The sequence below is a fragment of the Diabrotica virgifera genome, chromosome 3 (assembly GCF_917563875.1).
Source record: "Diabrotica virgifera virgifera chromosome 3, PGI_DIABVI_V3a".
Classification (NCBI taxonomy): domain Eukaryota; kingdom Metazoa; phylum Arthropoda; class Insecta; order Coleoptera; family Chrysomelidae; genus Diabrotica; species Diabrotica virgifera.
In genome coordinates, this window is record NC_065445.1 from 87,494,342 (window position 1) to 87,510,638 (window position 16,297).

The following is a 16,297-nucleotide window of genomic DNA, read 5'->3' on the forward strand; positions in this document are numbered from 1 at the left end:
TTTGTGTATATTTTTCTTTGATTATGCCTAGGTATCACAATCCATTCACCAACTAATTGTATCTTACATCATTTGATACAACCAAATAGTCCAAGAGGCAGCGCTGAAAAATTTCTCTGAATTTACTAAAGCTAGTTATTTCACAGTTGATTACTGTAATTGTGTAGAGAAACATACTGCGGTCGGTCACGCGAAACGTATAACAGGTGGTACTGACAGCTTGTCAAAGTTGCTTACCTGCGGAGGTAATTAAATCCATTTACTAAGGCTGAAAATCAGTACACACATTCTAAATTGAATATAAATAATAGTTATTATAGTCGGTCAGCTGTATGACGGGACAGAGCCGGTCGGTAGGCCCCAATGAATGTACAGGGTTATTCACTATATTTTGACCCCCTTGTAAACTGCTTTATTTACAGAATTAGAAAAAATGTAAAATACAAAAGTTATTCGATTTTTTAATTATGATTTTTTGACATATTATGTATCGTACTAATGACGTCATCCATCTGGGCGTCATGACATAATCGACTATTTTTTTAAATGAGAATAGGGGTCGTGTGCTAGCTCGTTTGAAAGGTTATTCAATTCCCCATTCAGTAATATAAACATTAACATGATTGTTTATACAGGGTGTTCAAACAAATTTTTTTTAATTAAATTTATTGTTTAATTAATATTTCAAAATTTTTTTTTGGCGCTCTGTATAAATAATGATCTAATGCTAATGTTTATATTACTGCATAGAGAATTGAATAGCCTTTCAAATGAGCTAGCACACGACCCCTATTCTCATTTAAAAAAATAGTCGATTATGTCATCACGCCCAGATGGATGACGTCATTAGTACGATATATATGTCTAAAAATCGTAATTAACAAATCGAATAATTTTTGTATTTTACATTTTTTTCTAATTCTGTAAATAAAGCAGTTTACAAGGGGGTCAAAATATAGTGAATAACCCTGTATTGGGGCCGACCGACCGGCTCTGTCCCGTCATACAGCTGACCGACTATAATAACTATAATTTATATTCAATTTAGATTGTGTGTACTGACTTTCAGCATTAGTAAATGGATTTAATTACCTCCGCAGGTAAGCAACTTTGACAAGCTGTCAGTGCCACCTGTTCTACGTTTCGCTTGACCGACCGCAGTATGTTTCTCTACACAATCACGGTAATCAACTGTAAAAAAACTAGCTTTAGTAAATTCAGAGAGATTTTTCGGCGCTGCCTCTCCGTCTAAAATTCATTGTAGGTACAGTTACTTTAGACATATTTTTTTCTGATTGCTTTGTAGCGTTTTATACAAATAATTATGTTTATCATGAAAGTGAAAGACAGCTTATGTTTCATTTCGGTTCAGAGATGAAACTTACGTTTCAGTCTCTCCAGAGCTCATCAGAGGGGCTATATGATCTGCTCTGAATCGAAATGAAACCAAACTGTCTATTTAAGCAGAGTTATGAAAATAATTCGCTTTTTGGACGCCGATTGATCATCTCTGAACTGAAATGAAACATGAAAATGAAACACAGAACCAACTTTCGTTGGAATTTTTACCTAGACGAATAGACGGGATGTGACTGCATATTGTAGAGTCCCTTTCGTCTTCTTTATTCGTCGTCTGCTTGTCTTGTAAATTGTAGACGGTAGATATTAAGGTTGGATCCACGGTGTAGGCAGAGAACAATAACCACAGAGAAATGACACGACCGTACTCAAAACGTGTACCGTTTTTGAAGACTCATGCGCGAACCTGGTTGCTTTAAGTGTTCCCAACACATGCTAATTCCAGCTAATTCTGCCACTCTGGTTGTTTTACGATAGTCCGTAGGCGTGTATGGTAAATACTTGACTTAACAAGTTTGAGCATTTATATAATATAATAGTTAAAATGTCTGGTTACTCGTGTGTGGTTCACGGATGTTCCTCTGCGACAGGAAGAGAAATAAGTTTATTTAGATTTCCTAAGAATAATAACAGGTAATTGTTATTGCTTTGTAATTTTTACATATTAGTTAGGTATTAGGTATCTAATAGTCTTAATTTGACTTGATTAAATATTATTGATAATAAATCATGAAGAAAGTGATTCATTTCCTTGTATACATTACCCCTACGTAATGCATAAAAAAACTAAACTTCGCTCTGCCAACCAAAGGATACCTATTTCAAAATAAAAATAATAAATTTGGTGTCAGTGCATGTATTTTTCATAACAGACGCAAGTCTCCGAAGGGCCAACCAGGTCAAAACAGATGTTGTCCGGGTGTCATCGCATTCCAAGATATCCTATTTTTACGAAATAAAAATATATAAAGAGTTCTATACACGACAATTTCTGATTTACACGACGCAAACAAAATCAAAATACTATTCAAACTAAAAATTGTTGGAGACATAATTGGGGCGATAATTGGGAAAATCTTGCCAATGATTCTTAAAACCTCGATCAATATAAAATATTTACTACGATCAAATGCCTTTTAGAAGTCAATAAAAATAAAAAAAACAGTAGATGGGGGTATGCCAACGAAAATATGTAATCCACTATTCTGTTGGCAGCTATTTTGGATTTTCTATAATGAACTCTTTTCTACTTATCAAGCCCTTTCATTTGATATCCATATTGAGGTAGTTGTGAAATTAAATATCTAACCCACCATTTTTTGACGGCCATTTTGGATTTTCTATAATGAACTCTTTATTAGTAGTCAAGCCCTTTCATTTGATACCCATATTGAAGTAGTTATGAAATTAAATAATATGTAACCCACCATTTTTTGGCGGCCATTTTGGATTTTCTATAATGAACTCTTTATTAATAGTCAAACCCTTTCATTTGATACCCATGTTGAAGTAGTTGTGAAAAAATATGTAATCCGCCATTTTATACCGGTGGACATCCTGGATTTACAATGATACTATACACTATATACTATACACTATAGTGTATGTAATGTTACAAATCGGTGTAATTGTAACGATTCATATAATACTTTTTTGATTATTTTTTAGATTGTTACATATTTATATTTATAGAAATATACTCTTACAGTACTTCTTGGGTATTTATTCGTTTGCTCCGATATTCGACTTTAAAGGAAAATTGTACTTTTGATAGGTTTCCAAGACAAGAACAATATTGACATTCGATTTCAACATAAAGTTTCTTGTTATCGATAACGAACATTTGTCACCCAAAGAGAATTGGAACTTTCAGAGTTTGTGACATTTCTGTAGCCGTTACAATGGCTGTGTTATCTTTCGATAACCTATATTAAAAAATATAATTTATTAGGAAATACCTCGACGAACAAATTATATCTTGTATCAGCCCAAGCCAAAAACAATCAGTGAAAGCCACACCTACCGTAATAAATAGGTATATTTTATTATTGGTCTTTCAATGCCAAAATCAGGATAAACAAAAAGGTATTTTTATTTATGGTTCCAATCAATATGATTTTCATCATTACATACTTTGCATTGTGCGATATATTTGCAACCTTTTGTAAATCAAAAATAATTCCATTATTATAAAGAATGCCAAGAAAAGCCGGCCCTGTACGCAACTTTTTTCTCGGTGCAATATTCTATTAATTTATTGAAAGTCAACATAAGTGCTTAATTTTATTTACGAATTTATATTGTGTGATATGCCCACTGACTATTACTTCGATGGTCGGTCTGGTTGCTTCAAGTGTCGTTGGCGGCTTAGCCACCAAAGATCAAAGGCGTGTCGTTTCTCTGTGGTTATTGTTCTCTGGTATAGGTCTTTAGATTTTCGGATATGGGACTTCTCATTTCGTCTGTTTATTATGTTTAATAAAATATTAATTCAAAAATTATATTTCTTACGATATGTATTTTTTTAGCCTCCCGGTACTGGTAAATCGTACTTAGCCAAGGCTGTAGCTACAGAAGCAAACAATTCAACATTTTTTTCTGTTTCGTCGTCCGATCTCGTTTCCAAATGGTTGGGAGAGTCAGAAAAATTAGTCAAGAATCTTTTCGAATTGGCTAGAGCCCACAAACCTAGTATTATATTCATTGATGAAATCGATTCTTTATGCTCATCCCGTTCCGACAACGAATCAGAGTCAGCCAGGAGAATCAAAACCGAGTTTTTGGTTCAGATGCAAGGTAATGTATTCTACAGTATCTATCAACTATTCTAAATAGGAAATAAGCCACAATTTAACTAAAAAAAATGATTTTATTAACGTTTCGACGCCCAAATCGGATGTCATTGTCAAAATACAAAATATTTTGTATTTGGGCCAGTGCCGGATTTAGTTCATGGACCGCCGGGGGCTAAGTTATACTATACCGCCACTCTCCAGTAGTAATAGATGCATCTTAGGTTAACAATTCATTAAAACTATTTTAATATTATTAGGTGATTCATTACAAATATACAAAAAAGCCACAAAGACACAAACTCACAACTTATAAAGTAAATTAACAATATTTACAAACAAATTTTCCTAGACTTCCTACTTACAAACAGGTCGTTGATTTTATTAAAATCTAATTTTGTAAGTAAGCAGATCATTATATATATTTAAAACAGCGAACGAATTTAAAGTTTCTTCCGTCATCGTATTTCTCAAATAATTTTTGACTCGCTTTAAAGTGGAAAATGATCTTTCACCAGTTGCGTTAGTAACCATCAACGATAAGAAGAATCTTAGTGCTATTTCTACGTTTGGGAAGGTTGCAATTATATTATTTTTATGCAAAAGCTCCAACACAAAAGTAGCACTGTGAGTTGTTGTATTTTTATACTCAACTTGACCTAGTAGTGACATTATAAAATGTTTTAATTGAATACACTCACTTGCTAGAGATGTATCCAAATCATTCGAATAAATATTCACTAATACCGACGCTTTGTCTGAAATCACGTTATCCTCTGAAAAAGGTAGAGAAAATAAAAATGAGAAAGTGATGGCAAGATCTTCATAAGCTTTTCTTCTAGATTTCAGATTATTTGCCAAATAATCAGTTGTTTTATACAGCACTTGGGTTCTAATCTTATTTTGCGGTGTAAGGATCTCTTCTATATCTGCTTCGTCAAACTGTAATTTTCTTTTGCGACTTCCAATTTCTTTGCTGTATTCCGTTTGTTGTGATAAGAGGTGCCCCTTTTGTTCAAATAAATTACATTTATCACGAAGAGACTCGTAAAAATGTTGTAATGAGCTATACAAAGACGAACATAAACGTAGCCATCTTTTCGTATAAATTGTTTGCTTGACAGCGAAATGGCATCTTCTCGTCATCGTTAGAGGATAACTCTAAAAGTGCTTGCTTTATATCTTGATAGCATAAATTAAGAGCTTTTAATGCATTAAATCGTCCTGACCATCGAGTCACATTAACTCTTTTTGGAACAAATGTTGTATGGCCACACTTTTTCAATAGATCAGTGAGTCGTTTCCATCTGTAAGTTGAAGCTGAGAAAAAAATATAAATTTCTTCAGCAACTAAAAAAAAAGAAGTACTTTCCATAGTGCATTCTGCTGCAAGTTGCACAATCCAATTTAGGGAATGGGCTGCACATGGTACGTATTTTGCCAAACTATTCCTAGATTTTATTCGAGCTTGGAGACCGCTATAAACGCCAGACATGTTATTCGCATTTTCATACGATTGTCCCCTGCAGTCATCGATATTTATATTGTTTTTACACAAAGACAGAGTACTTAGGTACCGCTTATATATAATAGTACTAGTTTGGTCAGGGTTTTTTTGCCGATTATGACGATATTTTATGTTTTTATGTTTATTTCATGTCTTTACGTTTTTACATAGTGTGTTAAATTGGTTAAATTTGTTAGTACCTGTTTGTATATCTCTTCATTATAATTTGTAATATTTATCTTTTAAATTTTGTCAAAATTTTGTAATGTACGTACTCTTTTGACTTGTCAAAAACAAAAGAAATTTTGTATATTTGATTACATAAATTCTATTCATTAAATTCTATTCAGGTTGGACAAAATTTTTACAATGCTGGCTTCCATATATTCGGCTTTGTAGCCAGTGTTGTCTAAAAACTGTATGAACCTCTCGACAGGTGTTCCGGTGTCCGAGCCATACCTAATAATGAATGTCAGTTGATGTATACGTGTTATATCAGGCGTAGAGTCAACACTGATTGAATAATATTTGCCAAAATGAATTTGTTTTACAATTTCTTCTAATATGTGGTCCGAAAGCACTTGCAAAAATTCAAAACAAATCGTTTTTGATAAATAAGATACTGAACCACAGCCTTTTGAAGCATATTTTTCAATAATATGTTCTTTTAAAAGAGGATCATATTCCGCCAACAACTCTAGTAATCCAAGGTAGTTGTTAAAGTCTAAAGAATTAAGATCCTGTGTTTTGAATTATTTCAGCACTTCATCTACACAATTTCTTGGACAGAATTTTGGATCTTGTAAATCAACTCGATTAACTTCACTTTCGACTAGAATTTGACGTTCAGGAGAACTCTTTTCGGGATGTAACTAGATATCACAAAGTGGGTCTGAATTTGCTGTGGATGAATTATCTCGACGTGATGAAGATCTTGCTGCAAATTTTATTTTATTAAAATAGTAACTAAAACAGTCAAATAAACCTACCTTCTAAAACATCTGAAACTGTTGCAATTGGATCGTCTTGAAAAGAAGTGCTCGTTGGTATACTATCTTGCCTGGATTTGGTAAAAAAAAGCTGAATCTTGGGGTTTTTTACTTTTTGTTGTTTTTCTAACTTTTGTCGATTCCAAAATGCCCCTCCTTCCTTTCCGCTCATTTTTTAGAAACGTCACGAAAACACTTCACTAATAAATAAGTAAAATTTGAGACTAGTCTCGAAAACTGCGCTAACACGACTGACGACATGGCGTGTTGGAGCCGGACACGGATATTAATTGACCATGCTATTTCAGAAAATTAACCCCATAAATTTGAAATATCCACATATAGAATTAAAACGTGATGGGAGCGACGTACCGCCTCTCAAAATTTACCGCCGGGGACTAATACTCTCATAGCCCCCCCCTTAATCCGGCACTGATTTGGGCGTTGAAACGTTAATAAAATCATTTTTTAGTTAAATTGTGGCTTATTTCCCATTTAGAATAGGTGATTGCAAAAATGCCACAAGGAAATAGCTTCAGAACAACTACAGTATCTACTTAAAGTATGAAACAAATTAATTATACATTATACGAGGTTTGTCTTTTTAGTTTTGCATATAGGCGCTTAGAGGCTGCCACCAATAAAACCTTCCGACACAAATGTAAACTCAATCTTTTGTTGAAATAAATCCAGAGTTTCATCATTGCGATACAACAAGTCGTGTAGATACAGTGAATTTTTGAAATTAGCAAGTCGGTCGAAAAATGGATCTTAACCGAGAACATTTTCGAGCAATCTTTTAGAATTTTCGGAGAGGATTATCCCAACAACAATGTCTCGCTAAAATGGTTTCTGTGTTTGGGAATGAAGCATCACATCTGTCAACTATTTCCCGTTGGTATTGCAAATTTCAACGGTCCAGGTATCCAGGTCAGGTCCTAGAGGCATATTTGGGCATTGCAAAGACCTCAATTCAAAAGATCCTACATGAAGAACTGGGTGTTACGAAGTTGGTTTTCCGTTGGATCCCCCATTTGCCCACATAAGAGCAAAAAGCGGTTCGCGTCAATTGGTGTCGAAAAACATTGGACCGGTTTAACAAAGGAAGCTCAAAAAACGTTTATAGTATTGGTAGTGGCGATATCCGCTGTGTGGGTGTTTAGATAGATAATAGATAAAAAGAATATATTATTAGAATCATCATATTTTTACAAAGTTCTCGATTTTTAGGTGTGGGCCACGATACTGAAGGTATCCTTGTCCTCGGTGCTACGAATATTCCGTGGGTATTGGATTCTGCTATTCGAAGAAGATTTGAGAAGAGAATTTACATACCTCTACCAGAAGAACCTGCCAGAGCCGTTATGTTTAAATTGCATTTAGGAAATACTCATACAGAGCTAACAGATGAAGATATTAAAGAGTTGGCATCTAAAACCGAAGGGTATGTCATTTTTTATATCCACAAGTTTAAGATCTGTTGTATAATCAAAACAATAAGTATTTTTTTTCTTTAAAATATCTTAGAGATGTGAGACTCTTTTAATGACCAATAATTCCTATTCAGACCTCCAAGATCTACTGATTTATGTATGGTAATTATTAGTATGGATTAAAGTAATTTTACTATTTATTATTTTAAAGCGAGGCTTTTATACTGGCATTGTATTATTTTTTTTCTATAGTAAAATGCTAAGGCGAGCATCACGGAAGTGACGCCACGACACGACGTCACGGAAGTAGCTTCATGACACTACCTGTCTTATTAATAAAAATTGGTTAGTCCGAAATTAGTCTCGGACTAGTTAGTCCGAGAATGGCATTAATAAACATGGACTAATCTCAGACTAACTAGTTACAACAAATTTATGTTGGGAACTGTTGCGAAAAAGAAGAAAAATGGAAAGAATTTTGCGAAAAAGAAGAAAAATGTAGAGAATTTGACCGTAAGAGATTCTGCATAAGTTTTAGAGTTAATTTTTGTTGGACTTTGTTCTAAGACGGTGCTACCTGATGTTTTTATATTTTATATTATTTTTTTATATTCTATATTAACATCTGTAGCTATTGAAAATCAGTATTTGACTTTAAATTCACCTTTTTCTAATAATTCTTCTAAAGGGTTTTCCTAATGGACCGTGATAGTGTGACGTCAAAAAAGTTTCCAAACAAAGCAAAAGTTTGACGTATGTGAATTGTTTATACACGTGATTTGTGTAATCATTTTTAATTTTATTTTGTTTTAACAATCATCTGCACATTTTTTTCTAAAGACACAATGCTTGTTAGTCACATCAATCATATTGCTTTTAATTTTATAAATGTCCTTCACAAAATCAAGGATTTACACACTACGTAGTACTTACTGCGTTTATTCAGGTTCTTAACCAGTCCTATATGGAAATATGGTGGGAAATATACTATGAGCATTGATTACAATCACGGGTACCCAACACATTACCACTTTGTAAAAATTAAACATCTTACAAGCAATATATATTCCAATTATAAAAACCAAAACAAACACCACGTGTAAATTTTTGCTTTGTTTGGAAACTTTTCAGAGTAGCCAACATTGATTTGACGTCACGACTATCACGGTCCATTATACAGAGTGGGCCAAATAAAAGGAGCCACCCCGATATTTGGCAGTATTTATTGGATTTTAAGAAAATAAAAAAACAGGTCAATTTTTTATCTAAGGGGGACACATTTTTACGGTACAAACATCTGTCATTTGTCAACTCCCTCCCTTCCACTTCCCCCACCCCTTATTTTTAAATAGGGAATAGGGGTCGTGTGCTAGCTCATTTGAAAGGTTATTCAATTCTCTATTCAGTAATATCAACATTGACATAAAAATTTATACAGGGTGTCCAAGAAAAATTATTATAAATTAAATTAATTGACACAAAAAGAAGAATGTATGTAATTTATTTAACTCAGAATACATTCTACTTCTGATAAAAAACAGAAAACAATGTTTATTTGATAAATAAACACTGTTTGTTGCTTAAATTCAATATTCAACCTACCAAGAGGCAGATGAATGGAAGCTTGAACATTAAAATTAAGCAAAAAGCAATGTCTATTTATCAAAAAACATTTTTTTCTGCTTTCTGTCAGCAGTAGAATGTGTTCTGAGTTAAATAAATTACATACATTCTTCTTTTTGTGTCAATTAATTTAATCCAAAATAATTTTTCTTGGACACCCTGTATACATTTTGATATTACTGAACGCAGTCTGCAGTCTGAAGGGCTTACCTATGTAGATACCAGGAGACCGGTTGCTACAATCGATGACCAGGTCTGCGTGGGCGACGTGTAACGACAGACACGGATGATCCATTCATTGTCCGAATGGCTTGCGAAATCGGCACGCGACAGGAGTTGAGCTTCAATAATCCTCTAGGAATGTACGAGGTGTCACCGTTAGTCAGTGAATTATTGGGAGAAGACCTAAGGCTGTCACTTTGTCTCTCAGACGAGCTCACTCAGGGCTGAAGTTGAACACACGTCAGGAACAGGCTCGACTTGAAGTTTGCCCGAGAACTCGACCAAACTCCAAGTTTTCCCAAGAACACGTCAATTGGGACCTAGGCCAATTGAGGAGAGTTTTATTCTCTGATGAGAGTCGAATGTATTTGTATAGCAATGACATAAGACGACGAGTCTATCGGTGGTCTGGAAAATGATTGGTCCAGTGCTGCAGTGTCGAAACAGTGAGCTATGGAGGTAGTTCGTGTATGTTTTGGGGTGGTATATATTTAGAAGGAAAAACAGAGCTTGTGTTCGTGTCCGGTGCGGTCGCGGAGGATGTTTGACAACGAATTGTTATATTACGGATATTCTCCAAGAACACGTTGTTCCCTAAGCCGGTTACATAGGCGGCGACTTCATGCTAATGCATGACAACGCTCGATGTCACAGTGCGGATTACGAAAGAGTTCCTGGCCAACACCAATATAACAACAATGGACTGGCCTCTACTGAGTCCTGATATGAATCCCATTGAGTACCTATGGGATGAGGTGTGGGAGCTGGCATAGTAGGGACAAATCAAGGAATTCAGTTCCCGGTTAGTCTATCAAAGGATGTCACAGTTTTCTAGGCGGAAATAACGGCAATCCATCACTGCGTGGAAGAAATAGAAAGGCAGCAAAGAACGTTCCGTTCAGTTGCCATCTTCACAGATAGTCAGGCAGCGCTTAAGGCACTCAATTCTGTAGAGGTCAAATCTAAGCTAGTATGGGATTGTGTGAGTGCCCTAAATAAACTAGGATATCGTAGCAAGGTTACGGTGGCCTGGGTACCGGGGCACGAGGGTCATAAGGGCAATGAAAAAGCAGATGAAATGGCCAAACAAGGCTCATCAATGCCATTCGTTGGACCGGAACCCTTCTGCGGCGTTGCAAAGGCAGTTACAAGAACGGCTACAAGAAAGTGGGTAGCTCACAAATCTTTGGAATGGTGGAGGAATTCACCAGGTCAAAGACAGGCGAAACAGTTCATTACAGAACATTCGCCAAAATTTACGGCAGACCTAATAAGCAAAGACAGGAAAACAGTCAAAGCCATAGTAGGTCTGCTAACAGGGCACTGTAAGCTGAATAGGCACTTAAAGCTGATGAGATTGGCAGATGATGACCTGTGCAGATTCTGTCACCTCGAAGAAGAAACAGCAGAGCACATTTTATGTCATTGTGACAATCTGGCAAATGTGCGGTTATTTGCATTAGGAGAACAAAATCCAACGGCAAATAGCTACATGGAAGGTTCAGTCTCGAAGCTATTAGACTTTTTAAAAAGGGTCAGGCTAGAGAACGTTATCTAGGACTAGAGGGCCACAATAGATCTGTAAAGGTCGCAGTGGAATAGGCCAGAAAGCCACCTCTCTAAATCTAATCATATGGGATGAGCTCAAACGCAGGGCTTGGGTCAGTAATCCAGCTAAAAAAAATGCACTAGATCAAGAGTTGGAAGCGATTCCTCAGGAATCAGTCAGAAACTTAATAAGGTTCATAAGAGATCGCATGTAAGTGTAATACCAACGCAAGGGAAAAAATACTCAGTATTAATTTTGATAACCTATTTTAGTTTTGAGTCGATTTTATTGCTCGCAAGTATACATTTTATTTATGATTTTTCATCTGAAAAAGAATATGCTAAAGGAATGTGATATTTCAGGTATTCCGGAGCTGATATAAGTATCGTAGTTCGTGACGCTCTTATGCAACCCGTCCGAAAAGTCCAAACTGCAACTCACTTCAAGAAGGTCAGAGGTCCGTCGCCGCTTGATCCTAATACCATCGTAGATGATTTGTTGCTTCCATGTTCTCCCGGAGATCCGGGAGCTGTGGAAATGTCTTGGATGGATATCTCCAGTGATAAATTAGCTGAGCCTCCTGTTACAGTGGTAAGTTGATCCTTGTTCAATTGTTTTGTTTTTATCAATATTATAATTTATTTCGTATTTTTGTATCTTTAGCTATTATGGTTATTGTATTATTAGGGTTGGGAATATTCTTTTCATAATGACTTAAGATCCATTTATACCCAATCACAATTATTGTATTAACCACTTCTCTAAAAGCAAAGTAAACTGGAATAGCGTTGATAAATTAAAGCTTATTTTATATACAAGGAAAAGTTATTTACCAGCAATTTTATTGCTGGAATCGAATTTAAAACGTGGACCCACAAAACACCAACCGTAAATAAATTGGAGTCCTTTGAAATGTGGATCTACCGGATGATCCTCAAGATTTCATGGATATCGCAAAGCTCAAATGAAGAAGTACTGCAGATAATAGACAAGGGACGAGAACTTTTCAACACAGAGGAAGTTTGGAAAACAGAATACCTAGGCCACATACTGAGAAATAATAAGTACCAATATACGGAAATAATAATGAAAAGATAGATCGAGAGAAAGGAAGGACGAGGAAGGAACAGAATATCGTGGCTAAGAAAAATGGACGGTGCGAAATTTTAAACACCTGAAGACATGAGAGGAGTTTGCAATTGTAGTAGCCAACCTATATTGAGGAGAGGGCACTTTAGTCGATATTGCGGTTGGCTCTTTTGGATGTCTAGATCGTTTACTGTCCCATATGAAGCACATATGGCTTGTGCAAGCATGGGTACTTTTTGCTTCCATTATTATACCCTCGAACCCAAAAAAGTGCAGCTTAAACTGTACTCTCAAAAGTTCATTGCAATCGAAAGGTCAAACTGTTTTGCTAGGAAAAAGAGAGCCAGAAAAGTTTCTGTCAACTCTGGTTTGAGCTTTTTATGTAATTTTCTTGGTCGGCACCTCAGAAAAGAAAAAACTTTGCGAAAGAGTTTAACATATCTTTCTAACACTCTAGCTCTATGATTACCGCGTTTAAAACTTGTAATATTTTTTAATTTCATTTTCTTCTTCAATTGCCCTGTCCGTTGCGAACGTTGGCTATTAACATGGCAATTCTGATCTTGCTTTCGGCACTTCTGAATAGTTCGGTCGATGTGAGCCCAAACCTCTTCTGCAGATTTTGGAGCCACGAGTGTCTTCTCCTACCTGGTCGTCGCTTACTGTAGTGATGTTGATTATAGTTACTTTCGAGTAATCGTTACAAATCATTACTTTTGTATAAAGTAATCATTTACAGTATTCGTTACTTTGATTACTATGATTATTTTTGTATTTGAGTACCGGTAATCATATCGAGAATCGTATTTCTCAGTAGGTACGTTTTATTTTTATTTTCATTCTGTGAATTTGTGAATTATCTACTATCTAATCTACATCGGAAAATCGCGTAGATCTAGATAAAAATATAGGGTTCTCGCATTCGATATTTGTTAATGACATACATTACATATTTTACGTATACCATTATACCTCCCTCTGTTTCATCTCCTATCTTCTCCTCATTCTCACACCCTTAAAACGCTTCATACCGATAACGATATTCGATAACACTCGTAAAATACCGTTCCCGTCCGTTACTTGCTGGGATACGATTGGTAGAAAGTAACGAAGTAATCAGAGTAATCAAAGTAGATACAATAGTCGTTACTCGCTCTGATACGATTGGTACGAAGTAATCAGAGTAATCAAAGTAACGATTTGCCTCTCTGTATAGTAATCGGGAGACGTAGGAGTTGAAGTGATGTTCAAACTGTGTAATGAAATCTGGAACATAGGAAAATGATCAGATGATTGGTGTAAGCTTACTTTCATACCCATTTATAAGAAAGGCTCACCAACTGATTGTAATAACTACCGCACTATAGCCCTGATCTCCCACGCAAGTAAAGTCCTTCTAACTATAATTAACGAGAGATTAAAATCAATACTTTTACCACAGATCCCACAAGATCAATGTGGATTTGTCCCTGGAAGAGGCACACGAGAACAAATTCTTAATCTCAGACAAATTATAGAAAAATCTAGAGAATTTAATCTAGAAACATATTTGTGCTTCGTCGACTACTCGAAAGCGTTCGATAATGTAAAGTGGCATAAAATGTGGGGAATACTGAGAGACATGGGTACCCCCGAACATCTAATATACCTGCTGAAACAACTGTATATCAACAACACAGCAAACGTAAGAGTCAACAACACATACTCCGATAATTTTAAACTAAAAGCCGGTGTTCGTCAAGGATGTATTATCTCTCCCACGTTATTCAATATATATAGCGAACACATCGTGCGCATTGTATTCGACGGATGGCTAGGAGGAATATCAGTCGGAGGCCGAAAAATCAGCAATCTCCGCTATGCTGACGACACTTTAGTACTAGCATCATCAACAAATGAACTTGAATACATCATGTACAGACTAGATACTATTAGTCGTGAATATGGACTTAAAATTAATGCACAGAAGACCAAGGTAATGATAATCGATCGAATTAGAAATAACCAGCCGGAAATACGAAACGTAGCGGGGTTTGAAGTGGTAAGCCGTTTCAATTACTTAGGTTCTGTTATCACAAACAATGGTGGATGCGAAGAAGAAATACGCCGACGCCTTACAATGGCCAGATCAGCAACGGTCAAACTCACTAAAATATGGAAAGATACGGCCATAACCAGGAACACGAAACTGCGCCTGGTACGGACGCTTATCTTTCCTATCGCTACCTATGCTTCAGAAACTTGGACCAAAAAAGTCCGACTCACGACGTATAATGGCCTTTGAAATGTGGGTATATCGTAGAATGATGCGCATACCCTGGACAGCACATCGCACAAATATCTCAATATTATCAGAACTCGACATCAACACTAGGCTTACCACCATCATCAACCAAAATATATTGAGGTACTTTGGACACATTACCAGACGAAGAGAAGGCATGGAGAGGTTAGTGGTTGAAGGCAAGGTAGAGGGTAAAAGAACTCGAGGAAGATCGCCACTCCGATGGTCAGACCAAATAAAATGCGCCACCGGTTACTCTCTGTCTGAGGCAGCACACCGCGCCCAGGAGAGAGAAGAATGGATAGCAACCATTCGTCAAATACCATAACGTCACCACATCCTTACGAAGGATAAAGGACAGAGGAGGAGGATAGTAATCGTTACTTTCGGTATTCGTAAGTAACGAGTACTTTGTAACGAATAGATACTTTTTCAACATCTCTAGCTTACTGACGTAAATTTCATATGTTCTAAAAACTCTTATTAAAGATTTAATCATTATTCACATTTTTTTTATTAGAATGACATGCTGAGATCAATCGCAACCTCCAAACCAACCGTCAACGACGAAGATCTCACGAAACTCAAAAAGTTTATGGAAGACTTCGGCCAAGAAGGATAAAATTTAGGTATACACCAGATTTACTATTTAAAAGAGAGATTCTTGTATAATATTTGTATTCTTTTAATGCATATATAGATCGTAAAAACCACACAAAACTTTCAACATTTTGCATTAAGTGTTATTAGAAAACAAAAGATTAATGTTGTTATACTGTTGCTTTAATATTATTTTTTTAATAAATTGAATTTTTCTTTTTTATATTACGGCCTTATTATACAGTAAGATAGTATATATTTGTATTCTTAATGATAAATGAAGTTAATGAAACATGTTTTTAGAATATTCACTTGTTCTTTGTATATAAAATAATAAAACACCGATTGGTTTAAAATACTTGTATTGGCTTAAAGCAAGTTATCTATAAGCTTCAAAGACATACTCAGTGTCTTATCCGATTTCTGTTACTATAAACGATCTGATTCATTTATTTATCTGTTGTAATTAAAATCTGAAATAAAATGTCACAATATGTAGATTGTTTTCCACCTTAGGATTGGTCACTGTATGGCATTGTTTACAAAAGTTTGTAAATTACTTTCTTTTAATATAACTATTTTTTTAAGTTAAACAGTGTGTTTATATATATTTATTCTAGGATTTCATTTTTATATTATAACGATCGGAGGAAAAAGATGTCATAAAGGCTAATAAACAGAAATGATCAGGACGATATCATCCTTAGATGTATCAAGGAATGACTTACCATACAATAGGGAACTTGCACATTTTTGAAGTTATACTTCTTTAGGCACGAGGGTAAATTTTTATTTTACTGGGCGCATGCGCACACCGACAGTATGGTATAAACGTTATACGGGATCCCCA

General features: G+C 35.5%; 1 protein-coding gene across 1 annotated transcript in view; it reads left to right on the plus strand.

Moving 5' to 3' along the window:
- Positions 1 to 16,040, plus strand: part of LOC114330523 (vacuolar protein sorting-associated protein 4) — a 43,617-nt gene extending 27,577 nt beyond the window's left edge. The window contains exons 4-7 of the mRNA XM_028279870.2: positions 3,888 to 4,155; positions 7,878 to 8,091; positions 11,837 to 12,065; positions 15,368 to 16,040. Coding sequence (XP_028135671.1) covers positions 3,888 to 4,155; positions 7,878 to 8,091; positions 11,837 to 12,065; positions 15,368 to 15,469 — 813 coding nt within the window. The 3' untranslated portion in view covers positions 15,470 to 16,040. The remainder of the gene's footprint in view (positions 1 to 3,887; positions 4,156 to 7,877; positions 8,092 to 11,836; positions 12,066 to 15,367) is intronic.
- Positions 16,041 to 16,297: the final 257 nt, after the last annotated feature.